General features: G+C 41.1%; 1 protein-coding gene across 1 annotated transcript in view; it reads left to right on the plus strand.

Moving 5' to 3' along the window:
* CD2AP (CD2 associated protein) overlaps positions 1-25,406 on the plus strand; it is an 87,173-nt gene that overhangs the window by 17,596 nt on the left and 44,171 nt on the right. Inside the window, exon 2 of the mRNA XM_075144931.1 lies at positions 6,700-6,860. Coding sequence (XP_075001032.1) covers positions 6,700-6,860 — 161 coding nt within the window. The remainder of the gene's footprint in view (positions 1-6,699; positions 6,861-25,406) is intronic.

The following is a 25,406-nucleotide window of genomic DNA, read 5'->3' on the forward strand; positions in this document are numbered from 1 at the left end:
ATTGTGTAAATAGGAGAGTGAATCACGGGAGCAGATTAGAGTGCAGAAGGAGCTTGGCTGCAGAGCAGTGGAGGTTCTTGGATTGTCTTTGGATTTGTCTTTGGTTGCCAAACCCTGGTGCTCACCTTGTGCATGTGTCTTACCAGAAGAGATTCATAGTACAAAACTCACACAGTTTTGGGAGCAGAGGCTAGAATTTTAAGGGCAATGGGGAGTCCACCAGGTCTCTTTATTTGAGTTATGTGGTTGTCATCAGTGACTCAGGTCAGAGAATTAGTGGTGTTGAAGTGGAAAAAAAACATTCTTATAACCACTGCTTAAGTTTAACCCTTATGGAGGTGTTTTCATTGTTCAACATTTAAACACCTGAACTACTTTTTCAGGGTTAAGATCTCTCTCCAGCAGCCAAACATATACTATGCTATTACTATTAAAACAGCTGGAACTCTTATATCTCACAAATTGTAGGAATGTTTCTGGGGGAAAGCAATTGGAAGGAGCTTTCTCCTTCAGTCCAACACCTGATTTTGAGATAATTGTGAAGAAAAGTATTATAATTAAAAGGATAGGATTGTGTCTTCTGTTGTCTTTTGTCTCTAGTATAAGCTTGCTACTAAACTAAATACCTTTGTAACTCTGTGTGTATGTATTCATACATAATGACAAAAATGTTAACTTGGTTTTATAGGAGATTAAACTTTGGTTTTTTTGTGATAGATGTACAAGTGGAAAAAACAGTGCTAATAAAGTTTGTTTTGGGCATCTAGCAACTGTTATGATAAATTGGAAAAGTAAAATCTCAGTTTCTAGCGTAACTGCAGTTCTGCTGGCAAGATGCTTCTGGAAGCCACACAACTTTCCAGGGTTCATGTTCCAATAAATTACTTTTAATCTGAACTGACCTAAAACCTGCCTGAAGAGACCTTTATTGAGCATGGCACGCAAACTCAAGCTCCTCTTGCTGCTTGGTGTTGGACTCTGTCCCTCCAGGTCTGCTGCAAGTTTCAGCAAGGCTTCCTGAAGCTTGAGAGTTATATGCAAGGATTTCAGTTATCCCTCAAATGATTTTTTTTTTTTTTAAATAAGCTATTAAATGTGTTTTTTTCATGGGATTTGTTTTATATCTGGTTTCTGTCTTTTTCTGGCTACTATAGAAAGGTCACTGGATTCTGACAGTATTGTAATATCCTAAACAAAGTACCAAGAATGTGAAATTGTGCTCTTTGCTGGACGAGTGTCTGACACTTGGTTATGTCTATGGAAGACACAGGCATGCTAGAATTTCAGTATATTTTCCACTCTTTTCCTTGATTTATTTATATATCTTTTTTGTAGGGCTCCCAGAGGGCCTTAGTTACCTATAATAGCCAACTTCAGAAAGAGTCTGAGTAGCTGAAGACTTCCTTTGTTTAAAATCAGTGAAGATGGGTGTTATGTGGCCATGCTTATCGGGAGGCTTGCCTTCTGCTTTGGCACTGGGATGTGGTTGGCAGAAGAGCCGGTTGTGTAAGTTTTGGAGAAGTGGAGAGTCCAACTGTGCCAGCAGTGACTGAATGCCTTGCGCCGGCAGCGTTGCTATGTTGGCTAACAGCGTGAGCTATTTTGTCAAATAGGCAGTGTTGTTAGATAGGACACTTTATGTCTTTGCCATGGGGTGCAACGTAGTCTGTAGCTGTGGATGGGGCTGACTCGCTTTGACATGTTTGGTCTGTTTTATTGTTTCGTTAGTCAGGTTGTCATCTTATTCGAAACCAAGAGCTGAACAGACCACTCCCATAAAGCCTCCTTTCCCCCAAAGATGTCCAGTTAATATTTTTTTTACTTAGCACTGTTGATTTAATCAATCCCCTGCTCCTGAAAATGGGCCAAAACCTTCAAAAAGCACTGTCTGGGAAGTTCTCTAATTATGTGGAAAGCCGTCATGGCTGGATGACAGAAAGCTGCCACCTAAGGTATATCTTTGGCTTGAATTGATCACAGAATCGCTGGGGCTGGAAGGCACCTTTGGAGATCATCTAGTCCAACCCTCCTGCTCAGACCAGCTACAGCAGGTTGCTCAGGACCATGTCCAGCTGGGTTTTGAGCATCTCTAAGGAGATTACACAGCCCCCTCAGGACAAACTGTTCTAGTGTTTAATCACTCTTGCGGTGTGTGTGTGTATGTATATGTATGTGTGTATATATATATGTTTAAGTGGAATTTGTTCCGTTTCAGTTTGTGCCCACTGCCTCTCGTTCTTTCACTGGGCACTGCTCAGTCTTCTCCACACCCTCATCAATAAGATCTCACTGAGCCTTCTGCCAGCTCTTTCAGCCTTTCCTTGTATGAAGACACTCTAGTCCCTTAAACATTTTCATGGCCCTTTGTTGGGCTCACTTCAGTATGTTCATGTCTGCCTTGTTCTGGGGAGCCCAGACCAGGGCCCAGCACTCCAGATGGGTGTCACCAGTGCTGAGCAGAGGCGGAGGATCACCTCCCTTGCCCTGCTGACAATACTCCTCCTAATGAAGCCCAAGATGCTGTTGGCCTTCATTTGCTGCAAGGGCATGTCGCTGGCTCATGTCAACTTGGTGTCCATCAGGTCCTCCTCTGCCAAGCTGCTTTCCAGCCGAGCAGTCCACAGCCTGTACTGGTGCATGGGGTTGTTCTTCCCCAGGGGCAGGACTTGGCATTTCCTTTTGAACTTCATGAGGTTCCTTTCCTCAGCCTGTTGAGGTCCCTCTGAATAGCAGCACACTGATCTGGTCTGTCAGCCGCTCCTCATGGTTTTCTATCATCTGCAGACTTGCTGAGAGTGCATTCAGTCGCATCATCTGGATCATTAATGAAGATGTTGAACAGCTGAGCACTGACTTCTGGGGCACAGCACTGGTGACTCCAGCTGGACTTTGTGTCATTGATCACAACCCTTTGAGCCTGGCATTTTGGACAGTTTTCAGTCCATTTCACTGTACGCTCATCTGGCCTGTAGTCCATCAGTTTGTGTATGAGGCTGTTACGGGAGACAGTGTTCAAAGCCTTGCTGAAGTCGAGATAAACAACGTCTACTGCTTTCCCATCGTCCACTGAACTAGTCATTTCATCGTGGAAGGCTGTCAGGTTGGTCAGGCATGATTTCCTCTTCATACATCTTTGCTAATTCCCACTATCGCCACCCTAATGCTCTTGAGTGGCACAGGCTCAGCAGCCTCTGATGCTTCATTGAACAGAGCTTCCAGCCCCTAGATTGCTACCAAGGCACTGAACCTAGGCCCGTATTTCTAAATTTGTTCTGTCAGTTCTTACAGTCTGTTATAACTTATTTTTTATAGTACCCTAATCAATCTGATTCTGATTTGGCCTGTCATTTTTTCCTTCCTTCCCTCTTTCCTTGATTGGAAGGATGTGCCAGGTGATGACTTATGTTTATCTTTTGAATTCTTGCCAAAACAAGGCTGCCACTTATTTGTTAGAGACCTAGGATAAAGACATGTTTTTTGCACACTGTCTAGGAGATGGTTTGTGATGGTCCATCCTGCCTCTGAAAACTCAGGAGAAGGTTGTCTCCCTCTCAGGTGAGCTTTGGTCCTGCTGGATGTGCAAGAAAAGCACAGTTAACCTCACAGTGTTCATGCTCAAACTTGAGAAGACTGTTTTTCATCCAAGACTTGGTCATTATGGACTTCTAAGCTACAGATAATTAATTTGAGTTGGGTTTGAAATTGAGAAAGCTGTGTAAAAAGCAGAGGGGAGGTAAGATAGGTATTTTTGGTAGTTTGTGTTGCTGAGGTGTTCTCCTGCCCCTTCTACCAGTTGAGACTTTCTGGTTTTTGAAAGTTTTGACCAGCTTATATTACTGCAGTCTGACTTACTGCTGACTGATTTTAGTATCACATCTGATCTTGAGTAAAGCTTTTAAGTGAGAACTTGAAGCATTCAGAAGTATAATTCAGAAGCATTCAGAACTATCTCAAGCATTCAGAAGTATAATCTGTGGACTGACCTGACTCCTAATTATTGTTGTTATAAGGAGTTGTGATTACTTAAAAACGTTTTCTGTCACCACTGAACACTGTTTTTGCTTGGGTAAATATTATGCTTGAAGACCTTTCAGAGGCTTATTTAATCTTGACTATTTTGGCAGTAGAATGGTTTCTTGCCCATCACACTGCAGTTCTAATTACCTGGACGGTTCATCTACTGCTACTTGGTAATGTTGAAAACCAAAATGGGTAAGTGTTCCTCTTGAGTAAGTAGCAGAGACGTGTGTAGCTTCTTGCTGTTTCTGTGTCATCACATGAAAAAAATCTATGGGATGAACTATCTTGACATTCCTCATGACCTCTCTCACTTTTCAGGTGAGAGGACAGAGTTTAGATCTGGTTTGTATATATATATCTGTGAGAATGAGGGTGGTATTGAGTATCGCTGACAAATACAAGAGGAAATTCAGCACCTAAATCTCAAAAATAAAAAGCTGATATTCACTTGCTGCTATTTATCTTTGGAACACAGACTCATGGATGATGACTGGGAAGTTCTCAAGATCCTCCTTCGATTGTTGGCATGACTGAGTCCATGTTTTACAGTCTGGAAAGATGACCAAAATTAATGTGTTGTGTGTTTCAAGCACAAATATAGAAACGTTCCCCCATGGAAATAAAGAAGCTTTCAGAATAATTGGTTCATGTTGACATAGTGTGGCTATGATTACCTACTACTTCTGTGGAAAAAGGACCAGGTGTTTGGCAGTTTGAGTTGTAGTCTGCAATGCTGTAAGCATTTACCATGACTGACACTGTGTTCTGATCCATTTTCCATGTTTAACTTCGTAAAACTGTCCTATATTGAAATATAATATATTAATATAATATATATAACATATATTGAAATATAATACCTGCTAATGTGCTTAAAAACAGAGTTTATCATGAGAGAAATATGTAACATGGGTATTCCTTACATTTTTATGCATTTGTAGGTTTCCAAAGTGGCTGGTTTGAGTTGGTTGGAAGATGACATTTTTATTTCTAGACTGTAGGTGATGAATGGCAGTTGTCTTTATGATCTGTGGCTGCCAGAATTTCCTATCCGTTGGGCAATATTTCATGTCAGCCACTCAGAAAACAATCCAGTGCAGAAGCAAGACAAAACTACTATGCTTGCTGCAGGCAGTAATGGGGAAATATGATGCTTTGAAGCAAGCCTAGAGAATACATTTGGCAAAAATAAATGTATACAGTACAAAAAGCGTCTGTTAGGAGTTCCAGAGTGTATCACAAGCAGATAACTCTGGTGATGACTTCTGTTTATAATGAAGAAAGCAAATTTATTTTCTTAAAGGAAAAAAAGCAAAACTAAGTCTTCATGTTTGTATTCAACAGGCTCCTTTTTTAATGGGTCTATTCAGAAAATAGTTTGCCAGACAGATCATTCTAGCTTCTCTTGCATTCATGGCACCATCGTGTATTTCTGTTTTTATTAAGGATTTTCTGACTTCATCTATAGGCAGCAGAGGGTTAAAGGCCATATAGCAACATGCGTGCAGCAGCACTTTTGATCAAAACTGTCCAGAATTATACATTAATTTAGTGGAGCTGTAAGTTCAATACCAGGAAAAAATACTTTCCCCCATTTGATTCTTTAATTTGTGAATTAATTGTTGGATATTATCATGCACTGATAGAATTAAGGATTAACCTGGGGAAAAAAACTTTCACTGCCATTCAGGATTTCTGTCTTTTAACCCTGTTATGTTCTCGTCTTTGTGCGTGTTGTGATCTGCAGAGGAGAGGGAGGTCTCAGTGAGAACAGTGTTACATTTGTGTGTAGTGCCTGGGTATCCTGCATTTGCGTGAGAGGGAAGATGATTTGATTGCTGCAGGTTTGTGGAGATTTTTGGCATAAACAGAATTTCTTGATGAACAAATGAGTTTTTATTGCCAAACAAGCCTTAAGCTGTCAGTAAGCAACTCTCATGGATCTTGTGCAACAGATGGACAAGTATGTAAATACATTGCTGTGCTCCTCTGAGTAAACTTAATTATATCAAAATTAAAGCTCACTTGCTTATTCTTCTTCATAAAAAAACCAGATGAATCTGAAGGAGGGTGCCTTTTACATGTCTGTGCAATTTAAGTTGTATGATATTGTCAATCATATACCTTCTGGCTGTATTACATTTCTTGGATCAAAGGTGCAAAAATATTGTGTGTGCAGCATCAATTTTTTTCAGATATAATAGCAGATGCAAGTATGAGAATTAACAAAGCATTGCATGTACGTACCATGCACAATTTGAACCTTTCTCCCTCCTTGGCCCCAAATATGCGTTGCATAACAAACGCTTGCCCTGTGAGCAGTGATTCAGAATTGGTAAATCTTGGGCTGGGACTTGGCGGGGCGGAGGAAAAAAAAAACCCACTGCCAGCAATCCCTTCCACCACACGTGCACAAAAACCTACCCACCACCACCAAAATATGACCCAGTATCATATTCCTAAATTTACTTTATTCTAATAGATGACTATCCATTTTTTTCCCCTCTCTAAAATGGCTGGGAACACTACAATTCGCAAATAAGTGTTGCTGTAAGGTAAAAGCTTGTTCTTAGCATTTGTCGTTAGGTCAGCCTTTTTGTACATGCATGGCTTTCAAGTTGCATTTCCACATCTGAGTTGCATTCACTGTTGTGTTTTTTTTTTTTTTTTCCTTTTTAGTGGACTATATTGTGGAATATGACTATGATGCAGTGCATGATGATGAATTAACGATCCGAGTTGGGGAAATCATCAGGAATGTGAAAAAACTGGAAGAAGAAGGATGGTTAGAAGGGGAGCTAAATGGCAGAAGGGGCATGTTCCCTGACAATTTTGTGAAGGTGAGTCTTCTGCATTGACTTGACTTTACTGTGATCATACAGTAGGCTAGTTGTTATGGAAATGGTTAGAATCACATCAGTTGTATTTGTAACAAGATGATTTTTTTTAACTGGAAGACCTTTGAGATGATCACATTTTTTTTAGTGTGCTTTTGAAGGCCTTTTTTGAGTAAGTTCTGCTGTCTGTTCCTATTCACTTTAGCATTTCTTTTGGTCTGCACCCTTGCACTGTATGTTCTGTTTCCTTCCTACTGCTGCAGTGCACTAACAGTTGTCTGTAGCCATGGTTACCTGCTTTAAAGAGATGAACTGATTAAAAAGCCAAAACCACAAACCCCCCCCAAACCTACCCCTACAGAAGACATTAAGTCACGAGAGAGTTGGGAAAGTGGGGTCACAGCTCAGTCAACTGGGCTATAATGAAAAACTACGTCCTCAGGCTGTGGTTGTGTGGGTGCTTCAGCCTGGATTAAGCTGCTTTGTTCGAAGGAGCAATTCTGCCCTACCCTCGACTCCCTGCTGCTGGCACTGCCTTTCTCCTGACCGTGCAAAGGGACAGGGCAGGGAACATGTCCAGCTAAAAGGTTGTTTGGTTTCCTGGCCGGGCTCTCCATTTTTGTCAGCAGCAAATACCTGAAACGTGAAGGGTGTGAGGTAAGTGCTCCAGTGGGCTGCAGCACTGTCGTGTCTTTGGATTAGTCGGCATCGTTCTAAATATGATCCTCTTCTCTGGGATCTCTGTCTCGCTCAGTGCTGTGCGACTGACTTGCGTAGTTGTCTTCTGCTGTGAGATACTGCTTCTCAAACCTTTTACATTTATTCTGTGTTTGTGTCCTAATTTTAATTGAAGTTCTTGTCTGCCCCTTCCACATTTTTCCTGTTTTCTCTGCAAATTTTCTAAATGTAATATTGAGTATGCATCTATTTATTAGTTACTTACAATGAAGAAGTCTGCAAAGCAGTTAGGTGTGCTAATCAGCATGTAACTTCTGAAATGCAGAGTCTGCTGAGCTGCAGGTATTTTCTCATCTAAACTACGCAAGTGTTATGGAGATGTTATGCTTTGCTTCTTTATGGACATTACTAACAAGGTTAGAAAGCATGAAGTATAGTCAAAGAGAATTTAGATATTCCTGTTTCTTTTGAAGTGAAATTAATTCTTTGCAAAACAGAATTATCTAATGTATCTTAGTGTGATATTTTTGTATCCTTAAACCTAAGGGGAAACTCGTTCAGTGCTATAAACACTTCATTACACTTGCTTATATTAAATTTGACATTTTTTTCTGTTCATCTTACTGAGAAAGCAAAATTACTCATTTTTGATTTACTGCGGAGGGATTTAAGTATCTACCTTTTAAAACGGATGGGAATAATCCAGTTGTTCTCAGAGAGGGTCTTTTACCAAGGAAAAGTTTGTACGAATGCCTTTCACTTGTCTAATATTTTTAAGTTGTTTGTAGTTTAGTTCAAAATCCCTTTTGGGTCTTGAGTCCCGTATAAATAGTAGTTTTACCTTAAGTGGTGTTTTGACGATTACTGTGGTGATGATGTACTTAATTAGCACTCAAGTGCCATACAGGAAGGAAGTGTCAGACATGGCTCTTCTCTGATTCTTGTGCCATCAAGACTGTCTTTCTACTGAACAGCAAAGAGGGGTCAGATGTGCCTTGTTTCCATGTTAAATACTAAATTTGTTGGGTGTTTTCTTGCCCTTCTGCAGCTGTGGCTTTTATAAGCTTCATCTTAAATTATTTCCATCCTGAAAAATCTTTATGCATCTCAGCTCCATGTATTTTTAACTATAGAGCTGTTCAGTATGTGCATGGCATGGTTGGATATCCTGAATTACAGGGGACAGTCTGTTTTCTAGAAGGCGTAGGGATTTGGAGAAGTGGAAAGGAAGTTGTGTAGAAGAAAATTACCTCTTTGGTTTCATGACAACAGAGGATAACTTGCCTTCTTGGTGCTGGAGTTGAGTGCAGTTATGAGGCTGATCTTGGGAACTTTTTAAGACAGTATGCATAGGCTGGAAGGCTGTTGTGCAGTGATGAGATGATGGGAAAGTATTAATTGTTAGGGAAGTGAAAGTCATGGTTTTCCTCATGCCCAATTTGATTATAGTTTCTTCTTAAAAGTTAATTTACAGGTAGTGATAGTTTGAGAGACTTCTTTTGGGAAAGCTGTTGCAGAAAAGTGGTTTTTTTCTGCCTCCATCCCCCAACTATTCTCCTTTGCTGCTGCAGTAGGTTGTTGATAGTGCACGATCTATGAAAAGCTACTATGACTGGACCACCGCAAATACCAAGCCTCAACAATTAAACTCAAATGCTCTGGGTTGGCCTGGTGCAATGTGAACACCCGCAAGGTGTGGGTGAACTGCAGGAGGCAGGTGAAACAAGCTGAAGCAGGGTTGTACTTTGGCCTCGTGAACAAGGAAGGTCCCTTGAGAAATGGATTTACTCATTTGCTGCCTCACCCAGTAGCTCACCACCACCAGGTGGTGGTGGCCTCTGTGTCCTCGGAGCTTTCTATGGGAAGGGGTGTCACTGCTCTAAGCAGGAACCTCCCTACAGCTTCTGCAAGGGGGTCTAGGATTGAAAGTAGAGGAGTGTAGCGAGTTGATTGGGAGGAGTAATGACAAGAAGGATGCTGAAGAGGGACAAATATTGCTAACTTCTCATGACCCACAGGAAGGCAAAAGGAGGCTGAAGGTCTGAAAGGAGTGGGGAGGAAACAGCTGGAAGGACACTAGGTTGGGAGGGCTGGGAGGACCTCGGGTGCATGGGGTAGATCTCCCAGCTGAGGTCAGTAGAAATGTAACCAGAGAGAGCAAATCGGTGTGGACAGGACCAAGGGTTGCACCAAGTTTTACACGTGGATGCAAAATTCTGGGACTGTACTTGAATATTTATTCCTTCCTGAAAGGATCGTCATCTTCTCCTGTTATGAGTGTAATTTCATGCATTAGTTGGAGATCCGGCCTGAACTCATTATATGGATAAATTTGGGCTTTTTTTGTGATACATATGCTGGTTCGTTAAGAATTGAACTGAGGCCAGGGTATAACCTCTCCATGCAGAATTTGGATGGTAAATTATAATCTATGCTGATCTGAAAAAGATTAGCATTTAAAGCTGAAAGTGCACGTATTACCCATTCCATTTGCCTAGCCTCTTCATGTATAAAATATTTAAAAACATAATAAATATATGACAGATTAAACTGGGTGAAGATGGACGTGTTTTCTTTTTCAAATGTTAGATGTTTTTAGAGAAGATAAATGAGTTCTTTAAAAGAAGCCTTTGATTTTCATCTGACAACTGCAGGAGAATTGGGGGGAGGCACTAATTCCAGCTAGTTTGGTTTTTGCTCGTTTTACTAGTTTGTCTCTTCTTCATCCTGTCCAAGGGCAGGAAAAGAGCTTGTTGCCTTGGTGGCAGCTGCAAACTGTCCTTGGCTGCTGGGCAGCGTGCGGCTCCTTCATGCCTGTTTGAAGGACAACTAAAATGTCGACAGGAGGATTATGGCTGCATGCAGCCTCGATGCGTTGGATGCCCCAGATTTGGACTGTATCGTCACTGCTAAAGCAGATCAGTCCCCTTCTGTTCCTTCCCTCTGGGCTCCACTAATATGTAAGATTTACTGACATTTTACACCACTCCTCATGCTTTGATTTTGCATGCTTTGACAAATGCATCTTTTCTGTTTAAGTATGACCAAACTACTTAAGTAGTTTAAGTGCTATCAACTTCATTTTGAGTTGTTAGTTGTGCAGGAAATAGCTTTTTGATTATGTCTTCCTTTTTTTTTTCCTACATATTGCAAAATAGTTTTATGTAGTGGTAGTGGGTTTATGTTTTGTGTAGTAGTAGTAGCAATTGGGTCTTTGCTGTCAGAAGTGCAGGAAAGGAAGCTGACATTGTGTTTTCAAATGGGTTAATTTGTTGTACAGACAAGTAGGTGAGCTAAACACAATATGACTTTGAAATAGTCATATGCAGAAGGGAATGTATAGAAGCTTCCTGTGGATACTGATGTGGTGCTTGGTACCTTATAACATCTGCTGGTAACTTTTTGGTTGGGTTTTTTTGCCTCTAGCCAAACTTTCTGCCCATTGATGGTGAGATCCTGAAGAAGGATCAGAGCTTAGTGCTGCCTGGTTCCTAGTGCCAGCTGGGACCCGGGCATTTTCTGCGAGCTCATTACTTGATGGGTTAACCAGCAGTCTGAGACGGTCTGTCCCAAAAGGTGCAGTTCTTGGTGCTGACTTCCACTTGTGTTGTTTTGCATTAAAAGAAAGAGAACAGGTAGACTCAGTTAAGGGGAACCACATAAAGCCTCCAGAACATCCTCAGATACTAGTGCGACAGTGTCGCTGCGTTGGATGGAGAGCGGGAGTTATAGTAAAGGTTGGGAGGGAAGTCAGGGAGTGGGATGTCCAAAGGAGTCCTGGAATCAGAGCTCAGGGGTGGTGGAGAAGCTTGCAGTGACTGTATAGTTGAAAACAAGTGAGTAAAAAAGGTGCAAGCAATTACACTGCCCGCTTGTGAAGCTAACTTCCTTGAATTCACTTTTCAGTACTTGGCCTTTTTAAAGATTTTCTGCCTGTATTGCAGTGTTGGATTTTGGAGTGCACATATTTCCAATTTTATTAACAAAACCTGATTTGAAATTCCTGTTTGAACTGTGTGCATATACGCTTTTAGTGGGGTTGAAATATTTGAATTAGAGTTCTTGTTCCTGACATTGTTATTGCCATTTTTCTCCCTCTTCCTGTATAGGCAATTTAAAATAAACAAGTTCATAAATTCCTGAAAGGAATTAGCAGTGGAAACCTAGCAGACTTTTATTGTTTTCTTTGAGAGTGGCTTTTCCTTTCTAAAATTCATCACAGTGCGAAATGTGCACACCGACATTCATCTCCAGTATGGCTTAGAGCAGTGCAGTTACGCTGTTAGATTGAATGTGTGAGGTTTTTGGAGATGTTAAGGTGTGTGGGATGTGGAAGGCTTTTTGGTTTTGTGTTGAGTGGGGTTTTTTTTGTTGTTTGTATTTTGTTGTTTATTTATTTATTTTGAGTAACTCTATTCACTCTCCAGCCAACTATAGCGTTGATAAGCTGGAAGTGATGATTTGGTGTTCATCCTTCTGTTCATTTTTGAAGGTTTTTGTCCGTACATAACTGAGAAGGTTTTTAAGAACTTAAGTTGCTTGTTTTATTTCATTTATTGCTATCTTAGTTTTGTAACTAGCTATATTGTGAGTAATACGGCTTTTCACGGTAGTAAAACCAGTTCGATCGTAAGCTCAAGGCAGGAACTCAGATGAGGGAGGAGCAGCGGATAGATTAATTAGTAGCTTTCATCAGTTAAGATAGAAAAGTTTGCTGGTAGGCTTCGGGGGCATTCTGGTGAGCAAGCTGGACACTTCTACAAGCGTGTTTGGGATATGCACCACTTCAGCCGCCCGCTCAGCAGAGGACGTGTTTGCGATAGAGCTGGTTCGGAGAAAACTTTTTGCCTGCGCAGGTGTGCAGCTGCTGCTGCTTAGCTTAGTGCCAAGCCTGGATCCTTTTCAGGTTAACACGTGAACTTTGCTCGCTGTGACATTTTTCTTCCTCCCCTAAATAAAAAAAACCTGCAACACTGGGTGTGTTCGAGCAAATATGTCCTTGGAAGCGGTAAGCTTGCTTTATTTTCTGTATGTTCTTAACACCAAATATTGTAAACAGACTTTGCATTTCAGGATAATGAGCGTGAACAGCAGCACAAATTTAAAAGTTGTGATTGCAATATAATTTTTAGACTTTCTTTAATATATAGTGTAAATTCTTGGCCTTAGAGTTGTTTGTGTGATAGAATTACTTGGGTTTGGTTTAGCTTATCTACCCTTCTGTAGTGTATAGAGACGCTTAGGAACTGCAGACAGCTATGGTGCTTGCATGAAGAATTTCTTTCAAAAAGGGTGATTTGGTTTTAGGGGTTACTTTCTTGTTCAACTTCCTGGTTTATCTGTTTGTGCATGTAAGCAAAACAAAACCCAAGCCCCTTTCCCTCCCTTAAAAGCCCCCTCTAGACCAAAACTTTAGAGTATTAGCACAGCTGACCTACCTTCTTAAGGCTGTGTCTTTGCTGCCTCCTTCCTATGTTCTCGCTGGTGGGGTGCTGTTAAGCACCGAGAGTGCTGTGAACCAGTGAGAGGAGTTTTCGCTGAAAACTCCTTCAAGCGTAGCGTCTTCCGTAATTCCTTTTCAAAAATAGAATTGACCTCACCCAGAACTTTAAACAGGAATCGTGGAGTCGGGAGGGATCGCGGGTGAGGCAGTGTCGCTCTCTTCTGGGTCGTTCTTAATTCTAACCTAGACACAATTAAATAGTGTAGTAACATTAATTAAAAAAACAGATAACTGTAAGCTTTTAAACAGTGTATATAGAATAAGCCATATGCATCTAGTTTGAAGTCATTAGGATGCCTTTATAGGATGGAATAAAACACGTATCTATTTCCAGAATTTTGGAGTTTGCTCCTCTGCTCGGTGTTGTGTCCGAATTCTTTGCATCCAAGTACGGCTTGGAGAAAATTAGATATGCAGTAATTTATCAATCCTATCGGTCAGATGATATTTCAGTTGGTACAGCTTTTTCCTCTGCTTTATTGCTGTTTTGAGGAGACTGTCATCGCAGTGGGTTGTGTAGGGCGGTGAGACTGAGGAGCATGGGGTGTCGTTAGCTTCCCAGGGAGAGGTAGGCAGCCCTGCTGGTAAGAAGGCGATGCTTGCTTTGAAGCTGGCAGTTCTTGTTTTTCAGAAACAAAGATAACATGCAAGATTGAAAGCCATATTAAGTAATTTTGGTTTCAGTGTTGAGTGTATGAGAGAAATGATGGGTGTAAGGTGGCTGTTCGTCTCCTGGCAAGGAGTGAAGCTGAGCGTTCAGGCTGGTGCTTTAAGGCCAGTTGCCAATACGATGGTACCATCCATCGTTCCTGCTGATTTTTCTTCTCCTTTTGGAGAAAATAGTGCCACTGGAGAGTGTGTTGCCAGGGGGTGCCATGTGGGTTTGCTGAGCTGCTGCCGCTAATCCCGTCCATCAGCATGTGTCTGGGATTTGTGAGAATGGTGATAATGATTCCTGTGCTTGTGGGGTGAGAGATGGGTCTCTACTAGCCAGCTATTTTGGCCTGAATAAACAAGGAAACAGGTTTCTTCCAACCGGAACGTCAAGATAAATGGCTTGGGTGAGCCTTGCTTATGATGGGGGCGCCATTATTTCTAAAAAAAAGATTAAAAAAACCAAACCAAAACAAAAAAAACAACAAACAAAAAACCAACAGCTGAAAACATTGGCAGATATAGCCAATGGCACTGATATATAGGCATATAGGTAAGAGTGTTCCCTGGGATTCAGAGTTCATCCTAGATTATTCATATTCCTGTGATTTTTTGCAGTCGGATCACTGGATTGACTGCTTGGGTTTATACCAGTTGGGCCCTCACCCTGTGAGTTCCCTCTGTCAACTGACTGTGCCTGGCATGAAGAGGGGAAAAGCAAAGTCTTGAGGTTGGTTTGAGTTTGCAGATGGTCTGAGACTTTGAACCATAGAGCTGCTGTTGCTGACACAGCTATGCCAGCACAGCGGCTTGTAGGCACCTGCGTGCCAGTGTGTCTTTTCGTATTGTCATTGTGTCTATACTGGGATTTTATTGCTGTATCGGTGTTGGTTGGCGATGTGTGAATTATTTCATGTTCCAAGGCAGTGCAGGTATGTTGATTGTAAAGATATGGCATGAGAAAGTTGTGTGGCTGTATGAATTATTTATCTTGATGGACTATTAGATCTGAGATGTCACAAATGCTTTCCTCAAAAGTTAGTGCAGAAAATTTGGTGAAATGATGTGGCCCTTTCTCTGTTCTAGATGAGCATCCATGCTTTAAAATGTTTAAAAAAGTCACCTCTCAAGAAGTTTTCAGTTTGCATTTGAAAATTGTTGTTTCACTGTAAAAGTAAAAATCTGTAGCATCGTGAAGTCTTCCATGGCTGAATATGAACGCAGAATGAAGAAAACACTGGTGCTTCTTTTAATATTTGGTATTTTAAAGTATACATATATATTCCGTATTTTAAAATACTGTGTTGCCAAGAGCATGGGAGAAATGGAAAGAGCTCCTAAATTTTGCCTCAGTGGTAGTACTGGTATGGAAGGGAACTTGAGGTACTGTTCCGAAGAACGGCAGGATAAAATGTGATTAATGACTTGTGTGAATCCTGCTTATTATGCTAATTATTCTCTCTGATTTGAGTTATCCAAGTTTCTTGATTGTACATGTGCCTCTTGCTTTTCTAAGTGGCGTATCAGCTTGTGATGTTACTCTGTTTAACTGCGCGCTCCTGGATGCTCCTTGTGCTGCTCAGTTTGGGTGTAATGGTTTGTTGCACAAGCTAGTCTGGAAGGGGCAGCTGGTATATACAAGTAGTTACTCCTTTAACCACATGAAACAGTCTGCTCTTTTGCCCTTCCTTATTTAGTTTTTACACTTGGTTTGCACATAATTTTATAACTTCCTCCCTGAGCACCGGAGAAAGGTAACCATTCTCTGGCTGAAAGCTTGCAAACAGGGTGTGTTGCATCAGATGGCGTTTGCAACCTTTATTGAGTAAACGCCACAAAGCATCGCCAGTGTCTTGATCAGCAATAGTTGACTGGTCGTGTGCAGAAAACCTACTTTTAAGTTTAGACATTTACTGTATACAGAAGTCTAAAATACAGCCATAAATATGTATTCTGGAATTAGCATGCGTAATAACACCGAAAAAGCGAGTTATCCAGGTAATGTAATATGTAATGTACGTTACATCCTGGGAGGCTCTGGGTGTGAATTCCAGCGCTGTATTTTTAGTACTTTGCCATATGTCTAATAAATCAACATGTGTGTACACCCAACACAGTTAATATTAAATCTGTCCTTTTGCTTTTTTTTTATGAGGTTGAATGAAGTAATCTGCTTGTGAACTTGAAACTTAAACTTGTGTGAGGCTAGCTCATCTGGCCTGTCATCTCATAACGTTTGCACCACTTATGAATTTTTTTTTTTGGATGGGCCATCATTTTGGAGGGGGAAAGTTAGCTCTCCTCCACTGTAGTGTTTTCACTATTAAATTTATTTTTGAATGTATGTTTTCCTTCCTTGAACACTGAGTTCTATCTATTACAATGAACTGATCTCCAAGTTAGATGTGGTAAATGTTTGCTAGGCTTAACAAGCTTTTTGTGTACGTCTTACTTCCTAAAAATATTATTTCAGTGTATGTATGTGAGTTCATTTGCTTTGGACTTGGTGTAATAAACTTTCAAACTGTTAGAAAAGGATGATGATGATGGGCAGGTGCCCTGTCACCTCTCTCTGCTTATAAAACAGCAGTAAATGTGAATTTTTGATAAAATATAGTCTTCAAACCTCTTTTAATCTTCACTGAGATTTTGAGGTTTATATTTTTAGCCCTGACTCAGCAAATCTCGTAAGCATTTAATTTTGTGTCTTAGGCAAGAGTTGTGATGGGACATAAAAGTGGCAGTGTTTTAACTTGCTTTAACCTTTGTGCAGAGGCGGCCACGAGTGAAGTGCTGGAGGTTTTACAGGGAATGGAGAGGGATGGTGCCCTGGAAAAGGGATGCAGGGAAGAAGAAAGCTGAGCATGACAGCGGATGCAGGAAGCCAGGGTGATGGCGACAAGGAACAAGGGATGTTACGAGTTAAACATCAAAGTGGACCTGTAGTGGTTAATGGATCACACATTTCTCTGGACCAGCACTAGGGGCACTTAATTGGGAGAAGGGAAAGAAATGTGGCTTCCTGCCTTCCCCTGTGTGGGAAGCCTGATAAAACATCACGTGCTGCGGGAACTGGGTCTGTCTTGCCCTCTGCCACGTGCGATTCTTGGTTTCATTGATCTAAAGCACTATTTTGTGGCTGGTGGTTGACAGGACATTAACTGTTAGTCTATAAAACAATTACAAGAAATATAATTAAATTTTCATATGTATAAGCAAGTACAATAGAAAAGAAACACAATTAACATTTTAAGCTGTTTTTATCTGGCTGTGAATTGGCAGCACCATAAAATATTATTTAGGTATTATTTTTAGAAGTATATTAAAGCAAACTTTTTTTTCTTAATTAAATGGTTGGGAAACATTGATGTAAACATCTGTGCTTCCTTCAGTTACTCCTGTTAATTTAGGATTCTTTGTCTCACTGTTGGTAGGCCTGGTGATTTGACTGCTGTGCTTTTCTGCATCTGGACTTCGGTCCTTGTTGAAAGCAGATGGAAAGAGTCTTTTTAACATTGGCAAAAGCTTCTTAGGATGCTAAGACATTACATGTTTTTAGGTCTCTTGTATTTTGCAATTATTAACAAGACTTCAGATCAGAACCTGTTTTGACACTTGTTTGGCACAAGCTTTATAGGTATACAGTTCTCCACAAGAAAAATTAATTATTTTTATATATATATAAAAATATATAAAATACATGCATGTATAATAATAATTAAAAAAAAAAACCATAAAAAAACCCTGTATCAAGACCTGAAATTCCAAGTCTGCTTCTACATTCCCTCTGTAGAGATGAGTCTTCCTTATTTAGGAAAGTCTAGTCGTTTGCCTGTTCTTCACCTTCAAATATTACATTGAATATTACATATTCAATGGCTCAAGTTTTAGTTTGTCAGTCTGAAGTGAGTCTGTAATTTTTTATGCTTCCCAGAGATCCTGCTTATTCCATGTGTTATGTATTGTGAGAAAGAAGTGATACCATGCCTGATTGATGATGCCTTTCTTCCTAATAGTGAGGCAGCATGATTATATGATCTATATTTAGCATAGATTATAACAGATGTAAAAATATTGGTAACTTGTTAAACTTCATGCTGAGTGACGTGATGTGGGTGTGATTTAATAGAAGGAGACATTAGTGTTCTGTCTGCAAACTGGAGAAGTGTGAGCCTGGCTTGAGTCACTTCTTCTGTAGCTAATTATATTTTATTCTTGGGGAAAAAGTTAGAAATTGTGATTTGAATCTGCAACAGGCACAAATATTAATAATTCAACTTTCTGAAAATATTTCTCCAACCATTTATGAAACTCTGCTATGCACAGAGAGTCCGCAGATGTCTTCTGGCATTGCTTGACGGTGGGTAAGTTTATCTACCAGGACTTTGCATCCTTGCTTTCTGTACCCTCATGTTTAAAGCATGTGAAAAGTTTAGATGTAATGGATAGCTCTGCGTAAAACTCTTATAAGAAACATTTAGGGGAATTTCCAAAGCCATGCCCAACTGATAACGGCCTTTGAGCGAGTGGTGTGCTGTGTTGAGGAACTATGGCAACAGTTGCTCCCATAGCAGTATGTGTCTGTAGCTCCTGTGAAAACTGCTGGGGACTCATGTCAGCTGGAAACTTTTTTCTAACCTTAGCCTTGAACAGAAATGCCTTTGACTGGGGTGTACAGAAGTCAGAGTATGAAGCAATTTGTTTTGGAAGAGGCAAAGACGAGGAGTGATGCTGCCTTACTGTTGGTTCAGCCTGATCGTGGATCAGCACTTAAAAAATAAACCTGAAGCAATTTGTTTTGGAAGAGGCAAAGAGGAGGAGTGATGCTGCCCTACCGTTGGTTCAGCCTGATCGTGGATCAGCACTTAAAAAATAAACCCAGTGATTTACTGTTAAACAGTCCTTACTTTGGCCATAAATTAGGCCAAAGAATATCAACCTGTGACACATGTTAAATTGCCCAGGAGGTAATTTGTCTTGCAAAACAAAGGTTATCAAGTTTGTCCATTCTTCAGATACTAACTACTTTAATCTTTAAAGTGATTTGTTTCTATTTTCAATAATAACGTTTAATCCTCTAGGGAGTTGGAGACCTCTCCCAGCTGAGCAGTTCTCTCAGGGGGTGGAACCTGCTCTGACCTCCAAATGCTCCAGGCAAAGAACTCAGGAGCTTCTCAGCTTCTCCTTTGGTTCATAAATTGTCTTCATCTGTCCCTTTAGTTCATGGCAAGTGTGGCAAAGGAATGGGGCAGATAGATGAATAATTTGCAGTTATTCCTATCTTTCTTTGCCTTTATTAAATATTTTGCCTCAGTGGGTGCCTTCATTGAGGATGAGAAAACGTGTTTTCTATTCAGGGAGGAGACACTGGCAAAATGCAAGGATGTGAGATATCTTAGATTTAAGAGACTGGAGCTGTTGAAGCTGCCCTGTCCCTGCCTGTCTGCTCCTGTAATTAAGACTGTAAATGCGAAGTAATGGGTGCTTAAATAATTAGCTATGTGAAGATTTTTGTGTTCCAGGAACCACGGTGTTTCATTGCATTTGTACCGATTATGGCTGACAATATCTCATGTGTCTGCAGCTGTACAGATTTTTGCTTGTATTTATATACAGTCACACACATACATATGTGTTATTTTTCAGTGATGGGGTTTTGCAGGCTGTGAGGGGAAGAGATAAACTTGTATAAACAAAACTGTTGCCCGTAGATTTATCACAAGCTTCCAATTCCTCCCTCTCCCCTAAAATAAGTGACAGGTTCAATTCGGACTTCCTTATTTTCTGCCCAGTAAAATATGAATCATAAACTTAATTTGCCAGTCCATAGGGTTTTTTTATTGCTGTTCTGATGGGGAAGAGATGAGAAAATCCTATGTGGAGGCTCAGACATTTACCTTTGTGTATTCTTCATCTTAGCCTCTTCAGAGATTGACATCATTTTCTGCTGCTGGAGATCTTGCTTTAAAATGTACTCAGCCAATAACAGAAATGCACATCGCTTTTGTATAAGCTGATGTTTCATAATTTACCGTGGAAATAATGTAAAAAGTCTAAAGATAATTGTTCTTGGTATAATGACGTATAGAAGGAGGTGGGCAGCTAAAGTCTTAATATTTATGCTTGAAGAATTTAGCTAAGCATTTAGGTTTACTGGATAATGAACTCCTCTGTGCCCTGTAATTCAGGAGCAGACTTAATATTTATAACCATCTATTCCTCATGTCCTTTCAGACAATCTGACCTGCTTTCTCTGACAATCTGACCTGCTTTCTCTATCTCCAGTGCCCTGCTGATTTTAGAGCTCTTCGCTTCTAGCGAGGGAAGCGGGGAGGATCCTGCTGTCCCCGCTGGGGCGATGCATGGGCAAGCGGTTGATGGTGGGAAGGGTGCTTGCTTGCCTGCTTAAAAAGTAGGTCAGGACCGCCTCCTTATTTGTTTATTTTAATAGGCATCATGAGGCTATAGGTGAATTTAGATGTGTTAGATTTTTGTCTGAGTATAAAGAAGAATAATTCTCGTTTCACATGTTGCTGTACTTGAATGATTTTGAGATTTTATATATAAATATATACATTTCCCTGACGAATTGTAAAATGTGACAAGTGCAATTAAAACAATAACCCTTTAAGATCACCCCGATCCTTTTTTGCTACTGAGTTCGATTTATACACATTTTTGCATATCAGCCTGTAGTGATTTCGGCAAATTTTGTAAGTGTTGTGAAATACGCGTTTAGTGGAGATTGTGAAAACTTCAAACTTTAAGACTAGTGCTGTAGTTTGTAACAGAAAGAGTGGGTGGTTACTTCCCAGTTGAGTGTGTTTTATGCCAAGACACAGTCTGTATTGACCTTCTACTGCCAAGTCATAAATGCATAAAATCTGTGTTGCTAATGGAAACACTGACAAGCCTTGAACTGCAGCGGACTGGCATAATAAAAATACTAAAATTTGCAGCTGCAGTTAATGTCAGATTTTCATTCCGTTTTTGCTGGCTAGCAGCTCGTGGTGGCCTCATCTCAAAACAAGCTGAAGTGTCCTGGAGGCTTTTTGTTGGTATTGTCACAGCCCAGACTCTCTCTGTTAGTTTTGATATACAAGGCTGACTTAAAAAACAACAAAAACAAAGAAAGAAAAATGCCTTAGTTGTTGTGAAGTCAATGAATAGGAGTCTTGGGCATGTTCAGGTTGGTTATAGCGGTACTTGGGAGATGAGATCAGAGGACAGTGTCATTTTCCAACCACTGAAATTCAGGCTCTTCAGGCAGAGATGTAAGAATTGTAGACTCTCGTTAACATTTAACATTAATTGCAGAATCTTACTAACATGGTAATGGGGCATGTATTAATGTTTGCATCAATTAGCGTCAGTTTTCAGAGATCCAAACTGATATGTCTTGTTTAGAAATGACTTCCTTTGTAAAATCTTAATGTGTCCAAAAGGTCAGAGAGTCATAACGATGATGCTCAGGATGAAATTGCTGGCAGTGGTGATGGGTACGTATGTCAGAGGATCCTGACGTGTGCTTTTGAAAATGAATCTTAGAGCAGTTTCCTACTGTTAGAGGACTGATGTGAAATACAGGTTTGTGGTGTAGTGGACTGCTTGCGGGTGTGGAAACCAGGGATTCCTGAATTTGCTTTAAGTTGGTTTGGATTTAATGCGGTTTTTAATGCCCTGAGGAAGGATAATTAATGCTGCAGTTCCTCTTTAACAACAAGAAGAAAAAAATAGTCCTCGTTTTACAAGGATGTTCTAAAGGTTAGTAGGTTAAATATGGAGAAAGCAGTTGTTGGCTTATCCATGCTTACTAACCCCTTCTTCTGTAGTTCTTTGTCAAAACTAGGTTTGTCACTGGTTGCTGTAGTGGTAGACTCTTGTGTGGTTATTTTTCCTCCCCTTGCTGCAAAACAGCTTCACTTGATGTTACGGTCACAGCGTGCTTTCTAATACATGAAGTAAAATGTCACCATCCAGTCTCCGATTCAAGCATGGCTGGCATCGGTTCTTTACCCTTGTCTACTTAATGCAAATCTTTTCTGATTACTTGCAGCTCTCTGCTCCTGTTTTTTTCACATAGGCATCTTGATCTTTTCCTTGCATCCTCGTTCCTTTTATATATCTTAGATTAGGAAGGTTTCTTTTAACTGTGTATTGAAGTATTCAACTTTCATATCTTAGCTGTGTGAGGAAGATCTGTTGGTACCAGTCTCTCCCAGTGCCTGATCGTTCTTCCTGGTTTCTGCTGATGAAATTCTTAAATAAATCTTCAGCCTTTGAATGTGTTTGCAAGATTTTCTTCATATAACTGTTGCTCACAGAATTATTTTAGATCTTACCTTTTAATCTAATTCCACTGTATTTTCTGTTATATTTGTCATTGCTAGTCGTGTGTTAGACTTTGAGTATTTCCTACCTGTCACCGCTTCAATTACTGACTCAAGCCAGGCAGGAAAGTCACCCAAGCATTCCTTCTTTTATTTTTGAGTCTTTGGTCTTTTGTTGTGGTCACTGCTTTTGTCTCAAATAATTTCCTGTTGTTTGTAACCTATCAATTACTTTGCTGCCTTTGATACTACTGCTGGACTTAAAAGTATATTGTCTGTACTACAAATTACTGATAAAGGTGGTGCTTACCTTACAGCCTGTTCTAGTGTTTGGAAGTGGTTTGTGTTTTTTTTTTTTCCTCCTTTCTTCTTAATTTATTAGAAGTTGTACATCATGTTTTTGACCAGGCCGCCTGTGTATGTATTCCCTATTTCTCTTTTGCATCTCTGCTTTTCACAAAATTATTGCAGCAGCCACTTCTGAAGTCTTGTGCGAAGTGCAAACCTGGGGAAGGAGCCTGGAGCTGACTCCTCATCGGAGAGCGTTACGATTGAGGAACTGGTTAACTGAGGAAGCTGGAAGCTTTTGGAGGCTGTATAAATTGCACGGCAAAAGATTATAATTTTAAAAATCCAGGGACAGGTCCACTGTAGGCAAGTTTTCAAGCACCACTGTTTTTCAGTTGAGCCTTGTTAATAAGGCAGCTAGAAAGGTGTTTCGCAGGTGGCAAACTTTGCAGCTGTAGCCAAATTTAATTCCTCATGGTTTATCAGACTTGCAAGTTGGCCAAAGAACAGCTGTAAGACTGAGAATGACAATCTTTCAAATGTGAAATGTCTACTCAAATGAGAGGTAAACACAATCCTGTGTATTCTGGAGCTTTTTTTTTTTTGGCTTGGAAGATGGGATCTCAGCAGAGCTAAGATCTCCAGGGCAGAAGTCCCTGTGGATGAAGGAGAGTAACAGCAGGAACTACTCACTTGTTTTCTGAAAAGCCTCTTTATGTAATGTAGATGAAGTGAGAGGGAAAAATTGTGTTGTCTGTAGTCTTGCTTATTCAACTTACTCTGCTCTTTTGGGAAATAGGAAGGTGCTTTGGACTGTTTGACTTGAGGTTCATAGTTTGTTTGAAAACATCAGTAGCTTTCCAGACCTGCTGAGTTTTCCAGCTGGACAGCTGCAGTAAGTAGCCTGGGTTTTAATGTTCCAGAAAGCACCAGAGAAGTCCTGTTGAATACGCTTCTCATTTTTTGGCATTTCATCAGTGCATGAGTTTTGTTGTCTTAAAGCTCATGTTAAAGAGTTCACATAGAATCATAGAATCATAGAATCATACAGGTTGGAAAAGACCTCTAAGATCATCGTGTCCAACCGTCAACCCAACACCACCATGCCCACTACACCATGTCCCTAAGGGCCTCATCTACACGTCTTTTAAATACCTCCAGGGATGGTGACTCCACCACTTCCCTGGGCAGCCTGTTCCAAGGCCTGACCACTCTTTCAGTAAAAAAATTTTTCCTAATGTTCAATCTAAACCTCCCTTGGCGCAACTTGAGGCCATTTCCTCTCGTCCTATCGCTTGTTACTTGGGAGAAGAGACCAACACCCACCTCGCTACACCCTCCTTTCAGGTAGTTGTAGAGTGCGATGAGGTCTCCCCTCAGCCTCCTCTTCTCCAGGCTAAACAACCCCAGTTCCCTCAGCCGCTCCTCATAAGACTTGTGCTCCAGGCCCTTCACCAGCTTCGTTGCCCTCCTCTGGACGCGCTCCAGCACCTCCATGTCCTTCTTGTAGTGAGGGGCCCAAAACTGAACACAGTATTCGAGGTGCGGCCTCACCAGTGCCGAGTACAGGGGCACGATCACCTCCCTATTCCTGCTGGCCACACTATTTCTGATACAGGCCAGGATGCCGTTGGCCTTCTTGGCCACCTGAGCACACTGCCGGCTCATGTTCAGCCGGCTGTCAACCAGTACCCCCAGGTCCTTTTCCTCTGGGCAGCTTTCCAGCCACTCTTCCCCAAGCCTGTAGCGTTGCCTGGGGTTGTTGTGGCCGAAGTGCAGGACCCGGCACTTGGCCTTGTTGAATCTCATACAGTTGGCCTCGGCCCATCGATCCAGTCATTAAGAAGACTGTATATATATATTGCCAATATTGTTTTCAAATATTATTAAATATTTTATTACAGCTGTGGCTGAAATAACTAGTGGAGTTGTTAACCAGTGGCTACTGGTGATGGATGCAAGAATTGTTCTGAAGTGGGTCACAAAAAGCTGCAAAGTACTTTTGGGAGTTTGCTTTCCTCAAGACATTGTAATGCTGTGGTCGTGGGAAAGCTGATGGGCTTTGAGGGTCTTGCTAAGCACACAGGCGCCTGAGATTCAGTGGGTGTAACACCCTTGGGTGTTTTCAGAAAGTCTTTATGATAAAGTTTTCCATCAGGTTATTGAAGGAATGAAGTTGCTGTGAGACGGAAGGAAAAATTCTTTTATGGAGTGGAAGTTGCTTAAAGAATAAGAAGCAAAAGACTTATCAGTGACTTTCAGGGTAGAAGAGAGTCGGCAATGGGATCCTCCAGGAGCTAGTTGTGGTACAGGCTTTATCCAGCATCTCTGGTCATCTGGAGAGAGGGCTTAACAGCAGACACTCCCATTTTGTGAGTGCGATTAAACTCTTACATAGTCCAATGCTGTGCTGATGGCAAGGAGCTGAGCAGGCAAAAGGGGTGGCAGATGAACTTGATGGTAGGTAAATGCCAAGTAATGTGTATAAGAATAGGTAATCCATACCATGCCTACAGGGAACTGCCAGTTGAGAGTTGAGCATCAGCTCATGAATATCTGGTAGTGCTGCTTTCAGTTCTCCACAATCCTCAGCCTTGGGTGCAGTGACAGCCCAAAACATCAGCAGGATGCCAGGTGTCATCAGATCTGTTGAGACCAGCATGGGGACAGGCGGCTAGATGTTGAAGGGGATGGAGCAGCTGCCTGGTGAGATGGGGGCTGGCAAGGCTGGGACTCTTCAGTTGAGAGGATAAAGCCAACGGGGGATATGATCAAGGTTTACACAGCCATGGAGGTAGTGATAAACTAAATGCAGTGGTGGGGAGCACACACTGGGACTAGTAAGGTGTCAGCTTAAAGCAGATGGGAGAGAGGAGCTTCTTTACGTAGCAGAGACCGAATATCTGGTGTCTATCCCCAAGGAAGCTGTGGAGGCAGACAGAACCATGGGTGCAGAAAGGGATTAGACAGCTTCATCCCCAGACATGAAAGGGAGAGAGGAGGGGATGTATCTCCCTAATGAAACCCTTATGGGTGCTCTGGAAATGCGGGGAGGATTTGGGTTGCAGGCTAGCTCTCTAAAGAGCGTCTGGGATT

Source organism: Calonectris borealis, chromosome 3, assembly GCF_964195595.1.
Source record: "Calonectris borealis chromosome 3, bCalBor7.hap1.2, whole genome shotgun sequence".
Taxonomy (NCBI): domain Eukaryota; kingdom Metazoa; phylum Chordata; class Aves; order Procellariiformes; family Procellariidae; genus Calonectris; species Calonectris borealis.